General features: G+C 33.6%; 1 protein-coding gene across 3 annotated transcripts in view; it reads left to right on the top strand.

The window, feature by feature from the left end:
* Positions 1–23,383, top strand: part of SLC16A7 (solute carrier family 16 (monocarboxylate transporter), member 7) — a 168,688-nt gene that overhangs the window by 90,314 nt on the left and 54,991 nt on the right. For 2 of the 3 annotated variants that reach the window (XM_011925970.1, XM_011925971.1), the window contains one exon: positions 14,916–15,162. In XM_011925970.1, coding sequence (XP_011781360.1) covers positions 14,946–15,162 — 217 coding nt within the window. In that variant the 5' untranslated portion in view covers positions 14,916–14,945. The remainder of the gene's footprint in view (positions 1–14,915; positions 15,163–23,383) is intronic. The other variant, XM_011925972.1, reaches the window with a different exon arrangement.

Below are 23,383 nucleotides of genomic sequence, written 5' to 3'. Positions count from 1 at the left end.
GATCAAAAATCTCTTACATATAATTCTGTTTTTTTCCTAAGTTGAGAGGTAAGAAAAGTATTATAAGTGGCTTCCCAGCTATGCTCTAAGGAATTCTAAACTTTTTAGGAAGAACCAGGGATCATTTCAGGAGTCAGGGGATGCCGGTAAGTAGAGTTCCAGGCTCTCTATGATAACCCATAAACCAGAGTAGCTGGTTTGCGTAGTAGGATTCTGAGTAAGATTTCGTTCCTAGAAAGGACTCTGTGGCTTTAAAAACTTTAGAAGGAGAAAAACACAAACAAAACAGGATATACACAGAATGATTGTTGCCATCCTCTTTCACTGTAGAGCCAGATACACAATTTCTCTCTGGAAGAGAAGAAAAGACTGCACACATGCTAACATGTAAAACTCCCAGATAAATTTTTCCCTAAAGGACATGAAAATCATACTTAAAAGTTTGGGCTGACTCCCTTTTGAGGAAGGGGCATGATATTCAGCACTGTTCAGGCTTCCCATGTAAGGGAAGAAAAAAATAATTTCTTTCTATACTTTCTGAGTTCTTAGCTGCGACCCCAGTAACTAAATGCAGATTAACAAGAGAAAAACAAAAGGAAGTTTATTAAAGTATGTACCTCATTATACTTGTGAGATACCCAGAAAAACGAGTAAATCTCAAGGAGGCAGATTTGAATTCAGGCTTAAATACTGTTGTCCACTAATTAAAAGAAAGAAAGGTGTGGGAAGGGCCAGTTATGTGGAGATGCCTAGGAAAACCAGATAAACAATGATAAGGTTTGTTACACAGATTAAGTCCATGCCTTCTCTTTTGATAAGTCTCTAGTGAATTAGTTGTTCCTCTCTTACTGGTGCAGAGAGGGAGACACCATTAAAAATAGAAATTTTCTTTATAGATATAAATTTCCCTTACAAAAGGGTGACTTGACTTTCAGAGCTTCTCCTGTGTCTGATGGTTCTCAAAATAATCAGCTCAAAGTAATCCTTAAGCTAAAGAGTCATATTCTGGGGTTGCATATTCTGATTTTCTGTAACAACTAGATAATATCTGTAAGCAAAGATCGATTTCTCTTAAGTATGACAGAAATTTAGCTACAAGGAGAAAAACATTAGAAGAAAGTAAGAAAATTTTATATTTTTTATGAACAGAAGTACAACTCACAACCAAGTAAACATGTAAGGAAATATATTTATATTTGCATACTAAAGTTTTGTATTTCAACATTTTTGTATTTTCAAGTTTTTAATAGAAACATAAGATTTACTCATTATATAACATTTAGACATTTCAAAAATATATAAATCCCACATGGTCACTTTCCAAAGGCATAATTTGTATAGATATGTAAATGTATGTGTATTATCTCACTAAAGGAAGAAGCTGAGGCAAAATTAATATGCATAGAAAGTTTATTTGGACCAAGCTTGTGAACTGCAGCTCTGGAGCATCGATTCAGTTGCCCTGAATATACACTCCAATTAGTGGCAGTCTACAAGTGAATTTTTAAAGGAAAAGAAGAGGGGTTTCTTGAGTTGTTTGCAAAAAAAATTACATTAAAATAACATCAGCTATTGATTGGCTATATATTGCTTTTGTTTGTTTGTTTTGTGTTACAAACTCCAGAACGTGAAGATAATGGATGAAGCAGCTAGTCAAGAACAAAATTACTTTGAACAACTGCCTCCAGGCATGGGTGGGGAAGAGGGGCTGGGCTGACTGAAGTCTCATACTCCTGTCTTTCTGGGCCTGATAAATTTCGATACTTCATATAGCTTATATTTCGCTGAGCTAGTTTTCTTTTCTCAACCTAAGTAGTCTTTCTGTGTGTACAATTTAAAATAATTATATTCTGTTCTACATCTTACTTTTTCATTTATTACACTTTTAGCAACATTTCAGCCATATCAATGTGTGTAAATCTGCCTATTCATTTTATAGTTATATGATGTTAATACTTTTTTATAAATGTACAATTTATACATTTTCTAATGACTTTCAGTTTGCCACAGTGATAAATGATGTTGCCCTGGACATCATGTGTCTTTGCATACCTGTGCAATTGTGCCTACAAGAAAAACATCTTTGTAGTGCAGTTGCTTGGTTAATGGCTTTTATAAATGAGTCGCCACTACTACTATCCTAGTTTCCTAGGGTATTCGTAACAAACTACTACAAACTTGGTGGCTTAAAACAATAGAACTGTATTCTTAGTATTTCTGGACATCAAGATGAAGAACCACATTCCTTATAAAGGTCCTATGGGAGACTCTGTTCCATGCCTCTTCTAGCTTCTTGTGGCAGCTGGCATTCCTTGGCTTGTGGTCACATCACTTTCTGCTGGGCCTCCATCTTCACATCACATCTCCTCTCTGCATCTTCCTTTCTGTGTGTCTGTCTCTGAACTCCCTCTGTCTCTTTTTGTTGTAAGGATACATGTGATTTCATTTAGGGCCCACCTGGGTAATCCAGGATAAGATTTTCTCTCAACAGCCTTAATTTATACACATCTTTTGCCATATAAGGTAACATTACAAGTTCTGGGGATCCAAACATGTACATAGCTGGCATTAAACCTATTATAACTGTTTTACACATAATTCTACAGTCTGAGTATATCTCGTCCCAAATGCTTGTAAGCAGGTCAGCTGTGGAATTTTTCACTTGTGATGTCACATAGGCACTCAAAAAGTTTTGGATTTTGAAGCATAATTTTTTTGATTTTTGGATTTGGGGATGTTCAACCTGTATTAGAAATCAGGGGAATTGTTTGGTATGGGAGGTCCACTTCCAATTCTTCATAGATAATTACATACTGGTTTATATTATTTTTTTTCTAACTTTCCCATTATAAAGCATTTTTAGTTAGTTTGATCCTTATTGCCAATTAGCATTCTCAGAGTCATTTAACCACTGCAATAGTTTAGTCTAAAAACAGGTTTTGTGTTACTGACATTTTGTGAGCTATGCACTATTGATATCTCTCTTGTCTAGATGTCAAAGTAAATTAGTCAATAGGATTTACGAGATGGTCCACTTTGAAGAATAAAATAGCCTCTCGGGATTAGAGTCCAATTTTAATTTAATTACATGTTGGAAAAGAAAAGATTTGGTTCAATTTAATTTCTGTTGTAAAATTGGGTGAGTTGTCACCTAAACTTAAACATTGTACATTAATTTGATGTTGCTATATCCTTTTGTATAAAAAAAGGAAATAGCTAAAAAACCAGACAGTCATTCTTTGAGAACAAATTAATTCATTTAGGCAAAAACATAATGTAACTTACTACTTATAAACACTTTATAAGTAGGATGTAGAGAAAAACTCATGCTTTAACTATAGGGCTTCCAGAGGAATTTATAGTGAAAGCAATAGTCTAAGAACTATTGATTATTTTGGAACTAGTTTGCTGAGTCCATTATTTCTAGACTGTATTTTGAAATACAAACTTCTGGATAGCATGGGATATTGATAAGACTTCATAGAATGGAGGCATGCTGGTTTAGGTTTTGGAAGTTGAAGAAAGATTTTTCACAAAATAAAGGAACATTCTAATACTTTATGTGACTGAAAGAGCCTTGAATGTAACATTATAGTCTAGCCATGGATCATCAGTGATAGTTTAATTACTCCTATGTCTTACATATTTTTCTCCATAGTTTAATAAGCTGGTATTGATTCTAAAAGAAAAGGCAAAGTTTTGGGGCTTCAGTTCATCCCACCACATAAATTGTTGAAAAACACTTGCAGGTTACTCTTGTAAACGGTGATATTATATTGGAGCCTATATATTCAAAAACATTGTGGAAAGCACAGGTGTAAATGAGCTGGAAAGATGATGAATTTCAAAAGACTTTGCAGGATAGTTGTAGTTTTTGAATTCCAAAGATAAGAATATGAATTCTGATGAACAATACCATCAGAATGGACATGTACAAGAACTGAAATTTGGAAATTCCCAGAGGAATAAAACCAAAGGAGTATAATTGTATGCAGAAAGAGTTAGCTTTCATGTTGTGTTATAATAGAATCAGCAACAAAGGCCCTAATTAAAAAATACTAGTTGTGGCAGCAGTTTGGTCACCTACTAGACATTTTACCTAGAAAAGTCACTTTGCAATTCTGATCATTTATGCCCTCGTCTATAAAACGTGATTCAAAATACCAGTTCCCTGGAGTTCATGGGATTAAGAAAGTAAGTTATTTGCATTTTTAGAAAAATAAAAAGCTCTAAAACATTTTTTTATTTTTTATGCACCCTGTTATAAGTAAAGCCCATCATAAAACATATGGCATATGAGTGATTACTAAGGAACAAAATTAGCAGATGGCAAAGCCCAACTTCTGGCTATAATAATTAAAGCTACTTTTGTAGGGGGAATAAGCTTATGCCTACTTGGACTTCAAGAAGCAATCCTCTAAACAATGGGTTTTCCAAATTGAAGGAAAGCTTTCTCATTGGCTTAAGGATTGTTTTCTACAGGCTTTGTAGTCAGACACACAAACTCTAAAACACTACCTTTTTAAAAAAAACGTTTAAACCACTTTAATGGGGTATGATTTACATACAAAAAAGCTGTCTATAATGTGTACAACCTGGTTAGTTTGGAGATAAGTGTACACCCATGAAACCATCACTACAATCTATGCCTTAAATATGTCCACCCCCAAAAGGTTGCTCCTGCCTTCTTTATTTATTATTGTTACATTCTGAACAGAAAACAACATAAGATCTACCTTCATACCACATGGTTTAAGTGTTCAATAGAGTATTGCTAACTACAGGTACTATGCTGTACAGTAGATCTCTAAGATCTATTCATCTTGCATAATTTTTTCTTTGTTTCTTTGACTAATTCCTCCCCATTTTCCTCTTTTAGTACCTGGAAACAACTATACTATTCTCTGCTTCTATGCTTCCTCATCTTTAATGTTTCCACTAAAATACTACCTTTCATTTTTAAAACTAAAGATTAGTAAATGCATTGTATAAATATATCTGCATAAATGTATATGAAATATATGATGATAGTTTAATATATGTAAAGAAAAGGATGCAACATAGATCAATATAGATATAACTATCAAGCAGAGTCTTCCTGGATTATTTGCTCATTTGTTGAAAGGAACTCTGGATGTGAGTTAGTCTTTCTGGAAGAAAATGGGCCAATTAAGTTAAGGTGCTGTGAAATTTCACAGAAATGTTGGTGAGCATGTAGAATTTGGACTTGTCAAGGTCTCTTTTATCTGGTCCCTAAGCTGGCATGCATAAATTATACATTTTTTAAAATTTTTTTGGAGGGTTGCCACATGGAGCCTGTATAAATTATGGGTATAATTAAGCACATAGACTGGAAGATCAGAACCTAATTTTTAGATATGCCTCAGGTTCTCTTCTGAGGCTTTGCCTAGAAGCCAGGGAAGTTCTCCCTGCCAGAGGAAATAGATATAAAATAATTTCTTCAAAATATAAAGGTTTTCTACCTTTGGATGAGCTGATTACTTGGGGTGGGATGGAGCTGCTATTCTCAAATTACCCAGCTTTAAAAAGCAGCAGATGGGTCCGAAGGCTCCCGGTAGGACCAGAGCTGATGTATGTGCCTCCTCTAACTGCTCTAATCCCAGGCCCAGGAGACCCATTTAGTGTGAACTCTTCATTCCTAGCACAAGTTAGACCTTTACTTCCATCCTTATGAATTTCTCAGTGTTTATTAATGACTTTTAAGCCTCTTTACTCATCTTCTTCCTAGTCCCCACCCACCCGCCATTTCTCATGGACTTGGCATACAGATCACACTTTCTTCATACTCTCATACAAACCTCATTTGACCTGGTGGCTATATTGCCTTTGTTCAGCACTTTAGAATAGGTGGCCCTGGATATAGGGCAGACACTGGGTATTTAATGAAGGTATTGACATTTTTCTTAGTTTTGATCTAGGGAAAGAAAGCCTTGGTCCAAACAAAACAAACTCTTAGGTACTAAATTCTGTATATTCAGCAGCATATTTAAATTGAAACAAAGATATCTGATGGGTTAGAGATTTAGCATATTTTTCTGTCACCCCGATTTGATTAGGAAGTTTGAATTCTAAATCACAAGATCTCTAAAAGAATTTGTTTCTTTCCTAAAACCCATTCTGTCTTGTTATAAGCCATGTATATTACTGACAGTATTTCTAATAATTATATTTCAATTTTTTTATTTTCATTGTCAATGAATATTTAATTTATTTAATTGAATTTTAGAGAAAATTATTTAAATGAGTATAGGGAATTATTTAAGTGACAGTGAATGCCAATAAGAATTTTCTTTCTTATAATCATAGGCTTGTAATCTACTGTTTTTTGTTTTTTTTTAACAAAACCTGATTTTTTTAATCTTATACTTTTTATTTTTTTTTCTCATGCCATGTTTGGTCATTTTAGTCATATCTTAGTTCTATTATTATATTGACAAAGATGTATTCAATTTTACTAATTATTAAAAGATGTTCAAATTTTATTGAGGTGATTTAAAGGCAGTGGCTCTAATTCAGCTTACTGAATTCAAATATGCATGTAACGATTTGTTTTTCTATTTCTTTAGATAATCCAAAATCTACTCTACCTCTCTTCGTTTGTAATACCTTCAAATATCACACTTCAAGGTTTAGTGACTAGGCCTAAAGATTCTACATATAATCCAAAGAAATCTATTCAAGTGGACGTCTATCAACAGGTAAAACTATGCTTTTAACTCTGTTTTTCTTGGCTATGCTTACAAGTTGTGCTTGTTAAAAGAAATAGGACACAACTGATATAAACTGTATTAAAATATTATAGAATTGAGCATAGGACAAAAAGGCATGAAGCCAATGAGTGTGTATGACTTGGATCTTGACAATTGGTCAACTCAAGAGTCACTAATAAGGCAGACGTAACAATGTTGGAATTAGAATTTTTGAAACTGATTGGTTCTGGGTCTGTTTTCTAATGGATCAGTTAAGAGATCATAAGATGTCATTTTATATAAAGAAAAACAAAAGAAGTAATAGATAAGAAAATGAAGAAGTATATGAGTGGTGCCTTGCACCCTGGAGCCCACAGTTATCATTCAAATCAAGGAAATATGCTGAAAACAGAGAGTAAAATATCATATAAATGAGAAATAAATTGATGGACTGTGGGGAAAAAGTAATGCAAAAACAGAAAAGATTGAGGAGAAAAAATGCTTAATCATATGTTTTTTATTTAAAGGCAAGTATACTTTTGAAAGGAATGATTTGTATAGCATCTAAGAAAATAGCTTCACTTTTATAACAAAGCAGAAACAATTTAAGTAGTTGACAATTCAGAGAATGAACATTCAGTACATTAGAAAAACATGAATTTAATAGGGAATATAAATCAGAATTCCTAGGTGATATTCCTTCAGACCGGAATCTAGAGAAATGTGAAACAGTTGATTGTCTATGGAAGGCTGATGTGCAGGTCACCTATTGTCATTCAGAATTGTTAAAGAACATTTGTGCATTAAAATATGTCTGGGGATATGATTGATACTTAGAGGAGGTGAATATGTAGTGTGCATGTGCACACACATGTGGATGCACATGTGTATGTGTGTTTGAGATAGAAAAATGGGAGGAGTCAAAGGAAAGGGCTGGTACTGTATGCTATTACTATCCATTTTTACTTCTTTCAGTTTTTCCGATGCTTCTGTTTTTTTAGTCCTTTTCTGAATTTGGATGATGGCTTCATCATTTACTTGTATATACCATAGTCAAGATACATTTAGCAAATATTCCTTTCCTTTACTTTTCATTTAGGATGTCATCTAAAGCCAACCTCTTCTCAGGTACTTATACCATAATTGCTACCAGCATTTGCCTTGAGATTGCTGCCCCTGTCTAGAAAGGACTGTTAAAAAAAAGTCTGCCTCAAACAAACATATAGGGACCTAACATTTTATTCTGATTTATTTTTCTTTAACTTTGTTACAAAACAAAACCTGAAACTTCATACTTACAGAGATAAAATGACAGCGGATGGCATAATGGGTGAAATTTTTTTTCCAAGTTCAAATATTTATAGCTATTTATTGATCAATTTGTCTTTTATTTACCCTATTATATGCTAATAACTATACTGAGAACTTGGGATACAGTAACTGCCTTGTTATCTTAGAATCTGATGGGAAAGATGGGTAGTGAATAAATCAGTGGAAATGTTATTTGAAGGCAAAAATATTGTAGCTGTTTCCAAATTATTCATTGGGAGAATGAGGAATTTGGAGAAATCTATGTTTTCCTATGATTCAAATTGAAATCAGAACTATAAGAAAAGTACTTACTATAATAGCTTATAATATTGGGATAAGGTAAGAATCAAAACAGTCCTGAATTTTTTATGAAATAATTTAGAGAATATTAACCAGTGAAATATTGTTAAAACTGATTATACAACTATTTATGATTTTTAAAGAAATCCAAATAAATGAGAAATTCAAATCTTAGAACTGTACTTCTATACAGCACATTTTAATTAAATTTATATACATAAATATATACACACATTGAATATACATATATACAGGTAAATATTTATGTATTTGTTGTTTCTTTAATTCTAAGAAGCACGTATTTCACATTTTAACATCTTTGAAGTCAGGATGTCTTACACTGGATGACATTTTATGATCATTGTTGCTAAGGTGGCAGGAATGGCAGAGTCATGGCCTATGCCTATGCACATTTTAGTGATTGTTTCTGATCATGATTGGACAGTTTCAGTCTTTTTATATTTCAATCAATAAACCATTTGTGGACCATTAGACGAAGGAATATAAGTTCTGTTCACTGAATATCTTCTGTTGATATTTTCTGGTAAGACGAAGAACATCAGTGTCAAAATTTAAAGTGGCATAAGCAGCTTGAAAGAAATTCCTAGAGACAGTAATGGAGTACTCTGTAGAAATGCCAAACCGTGGATGCTCTTTGTAGGCCGGAGGAGGATATTGTGTAAGAAAACACAGCTATAGCAAACTGTGATTCAAAAAGCGATTCAGAAGAATCAGAATCTGATTGTTACAATATTTAGCAATACTTAATGTGTTGGAAGTTGTTTTCTTTTAGTACATATTTATACATATAATTTTGATATAACTTAAAATTGTTGTCATTTTCAATTGGTTAAAATGTGTTATGCAAACATATATAACTGAAGCTATAGCAGAGTATATATAACAGAATATATTCACCAGTATGTCTATAATAGTTTACTCTAGTGTTAGGATTGTGGGTGATTTATATTTTTTTATGTATTTTTTTATTTTTTAAATTACTAATTAATATTTATATCATTGGCAAATGATAGTTACTTATTTTAATCTTTAAGTGAAAATGTATTCTAAATTTGTAGGGTAATTACTGAAGTAGAAATATGATGCATAAGTGTCCAAATTTTAGAAGGACAAGTTGGAAGCTTTCTTCCATTGGTGTAAGCATAACTAGTAAACTACAAGAACTGGTGTTTAAAGAACAGAGTGGCTCTAATTACATGAAAAGATACTCAAAAGTATTAGTAATCACAGAATGCAAATTAAAAGCACAATGAATTTTTTCATGTCTACTGCATTAGAAAAAAATTAAAAATTATGCATTGCTCAGGATATGTGGCAAGGAGAACTCTTATGCACTGCTTGTTTCAGTGTAAATTTCTACAATAAATCTTCTATAATTCCCATCCAGTATCTCTGCAGAATTGTTTGCACAAATTCCCCAAGAAAGTACAGGAATGTTCATAGGAGCATAACGACATCTAACTGGAGACAGTTCAAATCTTTATATATACTTACGTATGGGTTACATATAGATATAGATACATACACATGTATATTCAGAAATGACGTGTGGTCAGTCCTTATTATGAGTGATTCCATATTTGTAAATTTGCATATCCACAGAAATTTGTGATTCACAGCACTTTTGCAGTCATTTGCTGACATGCACAGAACAGCAAAAAAAGTTGTTATGCAACACTTACATTCCCAGCTGAGGTCAAACAAGGCAAGACCTTGCCTTCTGGTTTAAGTTCTCATACTGTAAACCAGTATTCTTTTTATAGTCTAATGCCATGTTTTTCACATTTTGTGCTTTTTGTTGGTGATCTTGCTATTTAAAATATTCCCTAATAGTAATGCTGAAGTGCTGTCTAGCATTCCTCCATACGAGAAAACTGTGAAGTGTCTTATAGAAAAAATATTTGTGTCAGATAAGCTTCATCAGACATGAGTTACAGCACTATTCACTGTAAGTTCAGTGTCAGTGAATCAGCAATATGTATTAAGTAAGGTGTCTTTAAACAGAAACACACGTAAAACAAGGTTTTGTATTGATTGGTTGATAAAAATGTGATCAGAGTCTCACAAAAACCTAACCTTGTTTTTCTACTATGTGCAGCGGTTCAGCATTTGGTAATTCAGTGTTCATGGTGACTTTATAGAACACAGCTTCCATGAATAATGAGAATCAACTGTACTCTGTGACATGAGATTTATAAGTCTATGTACATCATATCTAAATCCAAAATTGTAATATTAAATTAAAAAACTGTTTCCAAGATTACATATGTCATATGCATATTATTACATGCATATAATGTATAAAATGTAATATATACTTGAAATATTAATAATTTTATTTAATTATTGTTATTAATTATTGTTAAGAATTAAATGTTGACTCTGATCTATATATATTTTAGGTAATGAAAATTTTATGTATAATATATTTAGTTTATGCATTATATATAAATTGAGGAATATATAACATATACACACATACATATATGGTAAAAGTATAATAAAATTAACTTAAAAGCCATCGTACAATTTGGGATAGTTGTTGCCTTTTGGTAGAGAAAGAGCGATGTGGTCAGAGAGGGACACACAGAGGTGATTAGATTAAAAATGGCTAATTGCTATTTTCTGAAGATCCTAAAATTATTTAATATTTTTAGAGAAATTCTGGAGGATTTCACATTCAACCTAAACTATGGTTTATTGAACACTGACCTATGTGCAGATCACTAATCTGAGGCAAGCACACACTATTTCATTTAATTCTTACACTACTCTTGTGAGGTAGGTACTCTTCATGCAATTTTTTTTGACACTCGAGATTGTCATGCAAATTTCACTTTAAGATTTGGCTTTAAAAGTTATAGCTTCTACATTAAATGTAATAAAAGCCATAGAATTTCGAAAGCCACATATATATTTTTTCTCTCTAAAAATGTAATTTTAAGATCTTCACTCATTGTCATTTTATGTATAATTTTAATAAAAATTAGGATAATGATAGGTAAATTTGTCTAGTACATATTAGTCATGCCATTTACATGTAGTCTTCTGTCAATGCTCTTAATTACCTTATAAACTAAATATAGTTATTATCCTGTTTTTACAGATGACACCACAGACTCAGTTTTATTACTTTACTAAGCATTACAAAGTAAATGATGGAGCCGGTATTTGTAGCATTTGAAGCTCTTATGCTTAATTTTCATGCCACAAGATGAAACCATGTAAAGGAAAATAGGCTTAAATGTACAATTTCACAATAAACTAGAATTTTAGAAAATAGAATTTTGTATGTATGTGTGTGTGTGTGTGTGTGTGTGTGTGTATACATTCTCTTTTCTATTTTATTCTTTGTATAGGAGCAAACCAAGTAGAATGCTTTTAAAGGGTCTGTAAGTTCAAATTATTTTAGTATAAGAGTGTTCCATTTCTTAAGGTGGAGCATATTTAAATGCTGAGAAAATTCTAATTCATAGAATTTATACTAGTGTTGACGCCTATTTATTGTGTGAGTCTACACACATCTCTTTACTTTCCTATGGGCATAGTTTCCTGTCTGTAAAATGGAAATCCCATATTTATAACATGATTTGAATATTAATGCATTATAATATTTGTATTGATATTATTATTTTAAAATATGGGTTTAAGATTACTTAGAAATGTTATTTATGATCTTTGAAGTGAGTAAAAAATAAATCATCCAGTTGTATTTCTGAATGTTTACTATAGCAGATGTGATAAAAACTACAATAGTTTAAACTCATGAATTAGTTATAAAAGATGGTTTAGTTTTCTTTATGCAAGCAGGAAAACTGCAGAGTTTAAGCCCCATAACTGTTTTTACATGCTGATTATACAACAAAGAGTAGTTTACCACATAAATGTCCTTTGGTATTTCCTCAGTATTCCTCTATGGTTTCTTTTTTAAATTTTCAAGCAATAAAATAGAAACTTTAAAATATGGTAATAAAATTTAGTAATATATAGATTCAGATACTTTAGACAACTTTCAAAGATCATTTGCTATTTTCAACTGGTTTCACTAACACAATATTTCCTTTCCTTTTTTCCTTAAATATTATACATCTTCAAAGATACTATTTCCAATTCACATGTGATGTAAAGTCATCATGTTAGGTTAACTGAAGACCAAGGAGAAATAAATTTATCTCCCAATTAATAGATGAATTGATAGATAGAAGACAGGTAATTTTTATGTTTCTAAGAAAGCAAAAATGATTGCAAAAGCAAGCTGTACACATGCTGAAGACTACAAACCATCTCAAAATAATTATTGAGAGGTGTGGTATTTTGGGTTGATTTTAGCAATTTTAGCATTTGCGTGACATTAACTTATAGAAGTGGCTTTGCCCCGATTACTGTAATTGACTAGGCTCTACATTATGTGCATTATTTGTTTGTGGTTAAAGCCTTTCATTTGACCTTGTCACTATAGTTTCCATGACATTTTTTGGTAGGCTTCTAACATACAGATGTATACCTATAAAGTAAAATATTTCAAGGTATTTTATTCATTTTTTGAAAATCAGATGCCTGTGACCATTTTGATCAATAAGAATACTATAGATATGCAGAGAAGCTGTAATAAAAATGTCAACTATTTTTTTGCTTGCTTTTTGTCTCCCTAAATTACATTACTCAGTAGTCTTATTTCTAATTCTATTTATATTATCTGTAAAGTCAGCAGTGATTAGTGAAATCCAGTCCCTTCCATTACTATTTTACTTGGGTAAGGCTTCTTAATATTTCTGAAATTTGTCACATTTTAAAAATACAAAAAAATACCGGAAAAGGCTTTTATTGAAACTAAATTGAATACTTACTGAAAATAAAAAGCTTGTATTTAGCATAATAAGTACACAATATTTATTGAGTGAGATCCCCTTATCCATTTTTGTATACTTATAGATTACATTATAGGTTACTTTGAGTATCATGCATTAATTCAATAAGATAAGTAATTTGAACTCTTGAGACTATTCCATCAAATTAATGCCACTGTATCTAAAGCCATATTTTATATCTGTATATTTAGTCAGGAATAACTTTAAATTTTACTTTATTGTATTTTCTTGGGAAAATCAGAAGGGTTTGCCTTTTTCATAGCATTTAACAATTTAAAAAATTTTTTTCACCTACAGTGTCTAATAGAATGGTAGGCACATTTATCAATTATACCTTTACTTCCTATAAAAGAGTAATTTGAGACTGCTTTTTAAAAAATAACCATATATCAAAGCATCACATTGTACTATAATAGATACAAGTAAATATATAAAAAAGCTAAATTTTTTGATGTATGAGTATATAAATAAGACATGTAAAATATATTTATAAAAAACATTTTTAAAAATGAGATATTTTCTGTACAAATAATTGTGGCAATTAAAAGACTTATTTAGCTATTTTATTTTAATTAAAAAACATTTTAGGGATAGGGCCTCTCTCTGTCACCCAGGATGGAGGGCAATGGCTCCATCAGAGCTCAATGCAGCCTTGAACTACTGGGTGAGTATAGTTAGTAATACTGTATAGTATACTGGTAATTTGCCAACAGAGTAGATTTCAGGTGTTCTGTGCACAAAAAAGAAAAGCGGTAACTCTGTGAGGCGAGGGGTATGTTAATTAGGTTGACTGTCGTAATCATTTTTGCTATGAATGTGTATAACAAAACGTTTTACACCTTAAATATATAATTTTTATTTTTAAAAAATAGTGGGGGCCGGAGGTGGTGGCTCACGCCTGTAATCTCAACACTTTGGGAGGCTGAGGTGGGTGGATCATCTGAGGTCAGGAGTTTGAGACCAACTTGGCCAATGTGACGAAACCCCATCTCTACTAAAAATACAAAAATTAGCCAGTCATGGTGGCACCTGCCTGTAATTCCAGTTACTAGGGGGCTGGGGCACGAGGATCGCTTGAACCTGGGAGGCAGAGGTTGCAGTGAGCCAGTATCATGACATTGCACTCCAACTTGGGCCACAGAGTGAGACTCCGTTCCCCTCCCCCCCCAAAAAAAAGTGAGTTAGATTTATCTCTACAATCATCAAAAAGCTAGACAACAGAAAGCAATAAAAAAAAAAAAAAAAGCCAATAGATCATGTCAAAAGGCTGTGCAACCATCATTTCATTCCTTGGCCTAGCCTTAAGCAGGAAGGAAAAATGAGACCAAAATTATCAATTATTGAGGTTAAAACAACTGGTGATTGAAGTAGAATATGTATGAGATCTATCTTAGAGCTCTATCTGATGTATAATGTAAAATTGTACTTCAGTTCAGATCTAAATTCTTCACTTTGAGTAATTTTTGTTTCAATAATCACATTAAATTATTTAAATATTTAGCCCATAATAATCAAAGGTATATAACTTGCATTGATTTTTTTTTTGTACATTTTCTGGTAATTTTCTGAATAGAGGAGTGTGAAAAATATTCATGAAAAATCATATTGTAGTTGTAACTAGAAAGTACTATTTTAGTGACTATCAAGAGTGGTAAACAAAAGGGGAAATAAAATTTAAACTGTTATTTCATTTTTTTAAATATAGATTACTTGAATTTTCATTAGAGGAGCAGAAATGCCACCAATGCCAAGTACCCCACCTCTGCATCCACCTCCAGATGGAGGATGGGGCTGGGTTGTGGTTGGAGCAGCTTTTATCTCCATTGGATTTTCATATGCATTCCCCAAAGCCGTCACCGTATTCTTCAAAGAAATTCAGCAAATATTCCACACTACCTACAGTGAAATAGCATGGATATCATCCATTATGCTGGCTGTTATGTACGCAGGAGGTAAGCTTCTTGCAGTAAATAGAATCCTGAATTAAGAAAATAATTCCTCCGTGTCACAATGTTTTACATATAGTGTCTTGGTATATTAAAACCCTGTTTTTATGTTATAGTCACTTAAAACCAATCAAAAGTATAATTAGAACTGAACTTTCAATGATTTTAGTGATTCAGCATCTTAAGCTATTTGCTTTGAATCGAGTCTTAATAGGGGATTTGTTTGAATAAGAATTTGTAAGCACAAAGCAAGATTTACTAAATTATGGAATTTCCAAGTGAAGCTACTTCATTTAGTTTGAAATAAAGTTCACATCATATTGCTGATGTAATTTTTCACTATTGCAACCTCTGGTAGAAATGCTTTCTTCTGAATGAGAAGAAAATTTAAGTTGCTGACAGTTTATAAGCCCAGAAAGTACGTCACTTTAAGCTGCAAAAATGAAGTGTTAACATGTACATTCTAGACCCATTCAAATTTGTGTGACTGAAATGATTATTTATCTCTGTAAGACTCATTAAATATGACATCTTTTTAACTTAAATGGTTGCCTGAAAATTATCTTATTACATTCTATGTTCAAATGAGGGTATGAGTCATGAAGGATAATGGATAGATCAAAGTGCCATCCCACTTCTAAATGTTAAAAATTTGGAATTATTGGTGTCTTATTATGTCACCTATTTTCTTTAAATCAATCTTAGTAGCAGACCAGACTCTCTTGTAGAATTTTTTGAAAGTCATTACTTAAAATATATCTTTTAGAGTTTTTATTTTTCAAGTGGATATTTGACTTTCAGAGATAGATATAGACTCAGACTATAGTCATTTAAAGAAATTATATCAATTATCTTCTGTGATTTCTTATTTTTCAAGTAAGGATAATATGGCTCTTAGTCATGGAGATAGGACATTAGTATAATATCCAGTATTTAGTAATATTTACTTTCACCCAAGGCCTAAGTACTTAATATGTGTGATATGACTTAATCCTCTTAATGATCCGTGAAACAAGTATTATCTTCTCTTTATTCCATAGCTGAAGAAATAGGATAAGATAGCTCTCCCGAGTCAAACAGCTTGTTAGTGGCAAATAGAGACTGCAACTCCAAGCATTTAACACCTGTGGTCTCTGACTTTTATATCTAGAGAGTGACATCTTTCTCTTTACATCTAGAGAGTGACAAAGCCAGATCTAGCCCAGGCCTTCTGTAAACCTAATTCAGTTCTTTCCACCTCAGCTCAGTGGCTTGTGTACCACGTCCAGCAACATTATTTGTTCAGTGACATAATAATTATTCTTTAGGACATTATCTTTTTCTTGTACTATGAAGGTAAACAGTTGATCCTGAAATAATTCTGTGTGTGTGTGTGTGTATGTGTGTGTGTGTTTGTGTGTTTGTGTGTTGGTGCTGGAATGTGTTTTCTACTTTTTATGTATAGTAATTTTATATTAATACAGCATATGTTTCCCTTATCCATTTGGTTAGATTAAACATGCATTTTTCTTCCAGTATAAAAAGGTATCCTTTAAATACTATTTGGGCATGTCAATGCAAAATTCTACTTCTAACACACATTCTGTGAATCTCCTTTGGACAGTTGCTTCATAGATTGTAAGAATATTATTTCTTATGACCATAGAAACAGTAGGTATTGTAGAGTAGATATTCCTGTATCCTGTGGGACAGTTGTTGTTTAATAATGTTTTGCTAGAGCAGCACATAATCATCTTGACTTAAACTCCAAAACATGCTAATATTAAGATATTTAGGATTTTTTTTTTTTTTTTTTTTTTTTGCCTCTTAAATACAATTGAAACAGTCTCTTCTAGTGAATTAATATAAGTCCATTGAATTTGAACTTCAGGTCTTATATAGTCATAATTCTTTATTGAGCAGATAGTCAACTAACTCATCAGTAGGACACAATTTTATACACCGTTTTAGTTAACCAAATCTTAATTTACATTGTCTATTAGTTTTCAGACCTCAGAGTCTCAATGACTTAAAACAATATGGTTTATTTCTTGCTGAAGCAATGTTTCAACAGGTGGCTATTCCATCACCCAAGGCTTTGTATGTTGTTCCCTAAATCTGCTCCATCTGCTGGACAAATAGTAAAGGCAGACAGCACAGAAGATCATGTGGACTATTTTAGGGGGTAGGCCTGGAAGGAATAAACATTATTTCTGTACATATTCCATTGATCAGAACACTTATACTGCCCTACCCAGAGTCAGGGACCATGGATGCTGGGAAATGCAGCCTTCCTAAAGGAAGAAACAGAACTACAAAACATCCAGCCGGTCCTAGACAGAGCTTGGTTTCTCAACATTCTCCATTGAACAAAATAAGCGTGTGTTTATAGACTTGCCTATGACAGCCCTTCACCCTCTGGCTGGATCTAAAAGAAACATTAGAATGTACAATGGCATAATTAGCTTTCTCCAACCACTAAATCTCAATATGAAATTATGAAAAGTAAATATCCTATATTTACTACAAATAAATGTTTTCATTTTATTCATACTTACTTTTCTATTTTAATATGTATGGTATAAATTTTTAAAAGCACAAAAGAATTCTTTTGAAATTCATGAAGAAAATGGTAGTTTGTTAAAATAGTTATAAATTTGGAAAAAGCTGCCTTAAAATTTTTAGAGTGATAGGGATTTTATATATGCTTGTTTTGTGAAAGCAATGCTAGATACATATAAATTCTTAGTATTTAGTAATTGATGATGGCAATATCTAGGTTAGATCCAAGTAAATACCTGGAATATTGCCTAAAGTCCTCCATTATCAGGGCTAAAACATGTAAATGTTTCATGTCTGGCCATAGAGAAAAGTCAGGAATTGAAGAAATTCTGCTCACCTTTGGTCCTTCTTTTAGAACTGTAAACACAATTCTATGCCCATTGTCTAGTGGATGAAAATGCTTTTACCTGCCATGTCCACTGTTGAATATAGATCTTATACATTTACATAGTTTGTTGGAAATAACGTCTACGTCTTATCCTGATAATTAATTTCTAATCTTTTAACCAAAAATAATTGGCATACTTAAAATTATAATCTAATGTGGAAACAGTTTTCTTAATGTGGATGCGATAATTTTTTTTTTCAGAAACATAGTAACTATTTAGAACAAAAAGTCCGATATCGTCAGTTAATCTAAGACACAGGTATTAGTCCTGTTACTCACATTGCAGTCTTTCTTCAAGTGCGGTCTACAAAATGTTTTGCTTCTGAGTCATGAGTCTTGTTAAAAATGAGGTCCTGGGCCTTATCCCAAATCCCTTTTTATCAGGATTTCTGTTGATAGAGTTCAGAAACTTGCATTTTAACAGGCATCTCCGAAAACAACTTCACTTTATACACAACACAGGGGTTCACTGTTGTAGAAGAAAATCAAAATTTGATTTTAAAATACTTAAATTTTCATATAATATATGAAATATATTTACAGGAGTCTTTTAGGTTGATGATTATAAAATAAATTTAAAGAGCATAAGGTGAAAAGACATAGTTTAATATGAAGTATAATGAGTCTCTCTAGCAAGTAGCTGAAATATTCTGTTCAATGCAATGCTAATTGCGTTAGCCTAGAGAACACCTAAGATCTGACACATTCATTAGGGCTTAGCACTCAACCTATTAATCACTACTGTGGGGTCACTGAGTAAGACAGAGCGTGTTCAGAGGCCTGGCCTGTGATGTCAGGACTGGAGTCTCTTGTAGTAATTAGTTGGCATCTGGGCTTTGGTAGCAAGGTATTATCTTCCCTTCTGATGTCTGAATTAAAAATGAAACTAATGAAAGGTTTGCAGGAAGGATAGAAAAGAATGCAAATTATGTTTATGCCTTACTTCATCCTTAGAATAATGGCATTAAATTACAGCAACCCATCTGGATGTCCATATGTTCTCCTGGAGGTCTAGCAAATTTTAGCTAATAGGTCAAACAGTATGGTCACCCCATTAATAAAGCACTAAGTAGAGGTAGAAAACAGAATTTAAACTTTCTACACTGTTAAGAAGGACATAGGGTTTTATTTTTTAAAGAGCGATTACATAGGATTGTCTTTAGTACAATATTTGTTTTTGTATTCTATTGAATGGTAATCTATACATGGTTACCTATACAGTTACTGACTACAGATTTTGGACTGCCAGTTTCTTTGAGTACTTTATGTGACTTTTCTGGTAAAAATCCGTTCTGACTTGGAAGAATTAGCCATTCTGGAGAGAAGAATTGGCTTTGTCTCCATGGTAACTTATTTTTCTTTTTTATGTGAATAGTGAAGGCCAATTGTGTGAAAGTAAGGGTAATAGTTTTGTGATGAACTACTTTACACAGGGATTGAACATTAGAACACTGAGCTTATTTTACTGGAGGCCAAGAAGCAAAAGGTTTTAACATAGCAGGTTGGTGGTCATAACATCAAATACGTATTTTTCTATTCTCTTAAAATTTTAAATAAGCTCAATATATTATTCTGCATTGTGCCCTACTATTTTGCAGAATGAGGGAGGCTATTAAAATAATTCATACTGTGCAATGTCTTAGCAACAATAAAAAAAGAAAATCATTCCATTCCTGTGTTTGAGATAGCTAGGGCTTTCATCTTAGATTTATAAAAAGCACAAAGTACGAGGTACACTTTGACAGCCCTGTGCAAGTAGGCTGTGGACTTTTTATATCTCTGCCATGTTAGACTCTTTTTTTCATCCGTAGGTATAAATATTACTAAACCTTTCTAGGAAATATGGCATAGTGTGGCAGAAACTATTATGCTTACCATGTATCCGTGCACTCCTCTATATTTCCCAGCTTTCCTCCCCTTAGGCTGAGGCCAAGTGACTATTTCTGACCAATTAAATGTAAGTGGAAGGACGTATGTCCCTCTGGACATCTCCTGGCAAGGTGGTTTGATCTGGCATGCATCTTCCCTTTCTCTGCAGTTATATAGACTACACCGATCATTACAAACATGAGGGCTTGATTTATTGTGTAACAACAATATAAGTTTATACATTATTACATGGGATGAGAATGCACTATGAGATATCCTTAATCAATTTAGCTTATATCATGAAATGTACCAGTGCTACTTGGTCATATCTCTGTTAGAGAAGAGGTATCCTTTGGTATCTCAAATGAAAAAGAAGTTGTGAGTGGATATTATCATTGACAGTTTTCATGGAATAAAAGTGAGAGGCAAGGACTTCAAAACACAAAGTAGGAATGGAGTCATGGCCCTGGAGCTTTCTGTGATGAAATCTGTGTGTCTTTTCCAAAACAGGGATGAAAGGGGACAGAGGTCAACGACAGACTGGAAGTGTGCTTAGAGCCTTTGAAATTATTCCAGGACATACTTTCCCTACAGAGGGTGGATAATCTAGTACAAATAATATCAGAGAGTTACTAAATGTTATTTTCAACAGAAATTTTAAGAACGTTTGTTGAAATCTTTTCTGACTGATACATGTACCTTAGACAGTGAACCCTTCACTTACTGATGTATAAAAAGAACCTGTTTATTAATTTATGACCTGACGAGAATAAGACTACCTTTCCTAATCTTTGGCTTCAAAAAATTCAAAAATATGTTGTTATATCATTACTCACTTTATGCAGACGTGTTTTTGTTGCAAATGACAGAAACCTGATACAGATACCATAAAGCCTAAAGAGAAATGTTCATGTATACAAATCAGAGGAAAAGCCGGGCGCGGTGGCTCAAGCCTGTAATCCCAGCACTTTGGGAGGCCGAGACGGGTGGATCACGAGGTCAGGAGATCGAGACCATCCTGGCTAACATGGTGAAACCCCGTCTCTACTAAAAAAAAAACAAAAAACTAGCCGGGCAAGGTGGCAGGCGCCTGTAGTCCCAGCTACTCGGGAGGCTGAGGCAAGAGAATGGTGGGAACCCGGGAGGCGGAGCTTGCAGTAAGCTGAGACCCGGCCACTGCACTCCAGCCTGGGTGACAGAGCCAGACTTCGTCTCAAAAAAAATAAATAAATAAATAAACAAATCAGAGGAAAAGCACAGACACCAATGTCGTCCAGCTCAACTAGCACCAGTAATTCTATTTGTTCAGCCTGTTGCACTCTCTCTTTTCTCTTCTGCTTCTTCCAGAGGGCAGTTTTGTTTATTTATATTGATATTCTTCCCCTGGCACAAGGAAGATGTTTACCAACATTTCAGCCTCATATTTCAGCTCAAATTTGACACTAGGAAGACTGCCACTATTCCCTAAGTTATACTTTGACAAATTCTACGGGAGGTTGCTAGGACATGGCCTACTTTGCATTTGCCCTGCAGGCAGCGGGTGAATGAGGAACTAACATTGGCAGCCTGAGTGGAACTCTGCATCTGAGATAGGAAAGGAGCAGTTTCGTAATGGAAGGACACTACTGTTCCTAGAGGAGGGAAGGATTCTGAAGAGACAAAGTATTAACAATAAGCACTTACTACTTTAGTTTTTTTAAAGAGATTAATATGTTATGTTTCAAGAGTAAAAATGTGTTGGGTTTTACTAGTCACTCATGGGGAATTTTGCATGTAGATACTTTATAACTAGCTAGCAAGCTGCATAGATAGGTTACACGTCAAAATGCATATATCGTATTTGGAAACTATTGCCTAATGAAATATAATGCTTAGTAGCCACCCAGAGGACTCAACTGTATTTTTTTAAAATTTGAAACAGGGTCACTCTGTTGCCCAAGCTGAGTGTAGTGGTGTGATCATGGCTCATTGCAGCCTTGACTTCCTGGGCTCAAGCAATTCTCCTGCCTCAGCCTCCTGAATATTCTGGGACTAGAGAGGTCACCACCATGCCCAGCTAATTTCTGATTTTTTGTAAAGACGAGGTTTCACTATGTTGCCCAAGCTAGTCTCAAACACCTGGACTCAAGCCATGCTCCTACCTTGGCTTCCAAAAGGGCTGGACTTACAGGCTTGAGCCACCACACCTACCCAGCCCTAATTGCATCTTATATGAGTTGGTGCCTAGAGTGGAACATAGATATGGAAAGTCCCAGGATCTCAAAATGGATTATTAGTGATATAACTGTGCAATGAGAAGCAGAAGAGCATTGTAATTGGAGAGTGAGCTCCAAAGTATTAATAACAGGTATGAAATTGAGACTTTGCTACTGGGTCATTCAGCCTATTTGCCATTTTACCTCGGACACTCAGTTTCCTTATCTATAAAAATCACACAAGAATATATACATTTATGTGTGCTTATGTGAGTGTGTGTGTATGTATAGTGTACACTCTCCTGCTCAGAGTCATTGTTAATAATAAACACCAAATATGATACTTAGGAAATTGTAGTTTTTGATTCATTGCAGTTTGTTGCTGCTGTTTTTTTTTTATATTCTCCATTATTCAGTGAAACTGCAGATAAGGAACAAAGAAGATAGTATGTCTGACTCGGGCAATCTGTGCCAATAACATTTGAAAACAACTGGGAGCACAAGAAATAAATAGGTTGATAATCATTTCTAGAAGAAATCTATGCCCTTTACTCATATTTTCTGTGGCATTTCCCTTGTGCTTCCTATGATGTGTATAGTGGACAAGACATTGGTCATTCTTTTTGGGCCATCCTATGTTGAAAAATCCTTCCTGTGTTTAGGGGATTCCCAACATCATCATTTTCTGCCTCCTCAAGGGAAAAGACAGATATATACTTTCTCAGGGTTTATTACACTTAGGGCACAGGCATGTGACCCAGGCTCCGTCAACCCAGTGTAGAAAGGCCAGTTTTCATTCAGAAACTACTAATGTAAAGAAGCAGATTCCTCAAGAAAAACATTCAGATGAGGTGGTTATAGATAATTAATAATCCACGCAAAACTAGTGTCAGTGTTTAGGGTCAATGGGACTTGCAGTGTAAACTATGTGGTCATTGGTGGCAGCTGTGATGTCCCCATTGGAGCAATCAGTTTTGTCATGTGATTTGGTCAGGATCCTAGCTTGGGTTTTTTAATCCCCCCTCATATTCTCTGACTTACTTTTATATCCTTAATGAATGCTTTCTTCCTTAACTAGGATATTTGATAGATATATATGGAGTTAAGTTCCCCAAAGGTCCTAGTGAATTCTAGAATGAAATGCTCTCATGAACTAACTGGTTATTTTGAAAACTTTCTATGGATCTTTTCTTTTCTCCCCTCCCCTCCCCTCCCGTTCCTTCCCCTCCCCTTC

The sequence above is a fragment of the Colobus angolensis genome, unplaced genomic scaffold (genome assembly GCF_000951035.1).
Source record: "Colobus angolensis palliatus isolate OR3802 unplaced genomic scaffold, Cang.pa_1.0 Scaffold67, whole genome shotgun sequence".
NCBI lineage: Eukaryota > Metazoa > Chordata > Mammalia > Primates > Cercopithecidae > Colobus > Colobus angolensis.
This window is presented reverse-complemented; position numbering and strand designations above follow the sequence as displayed.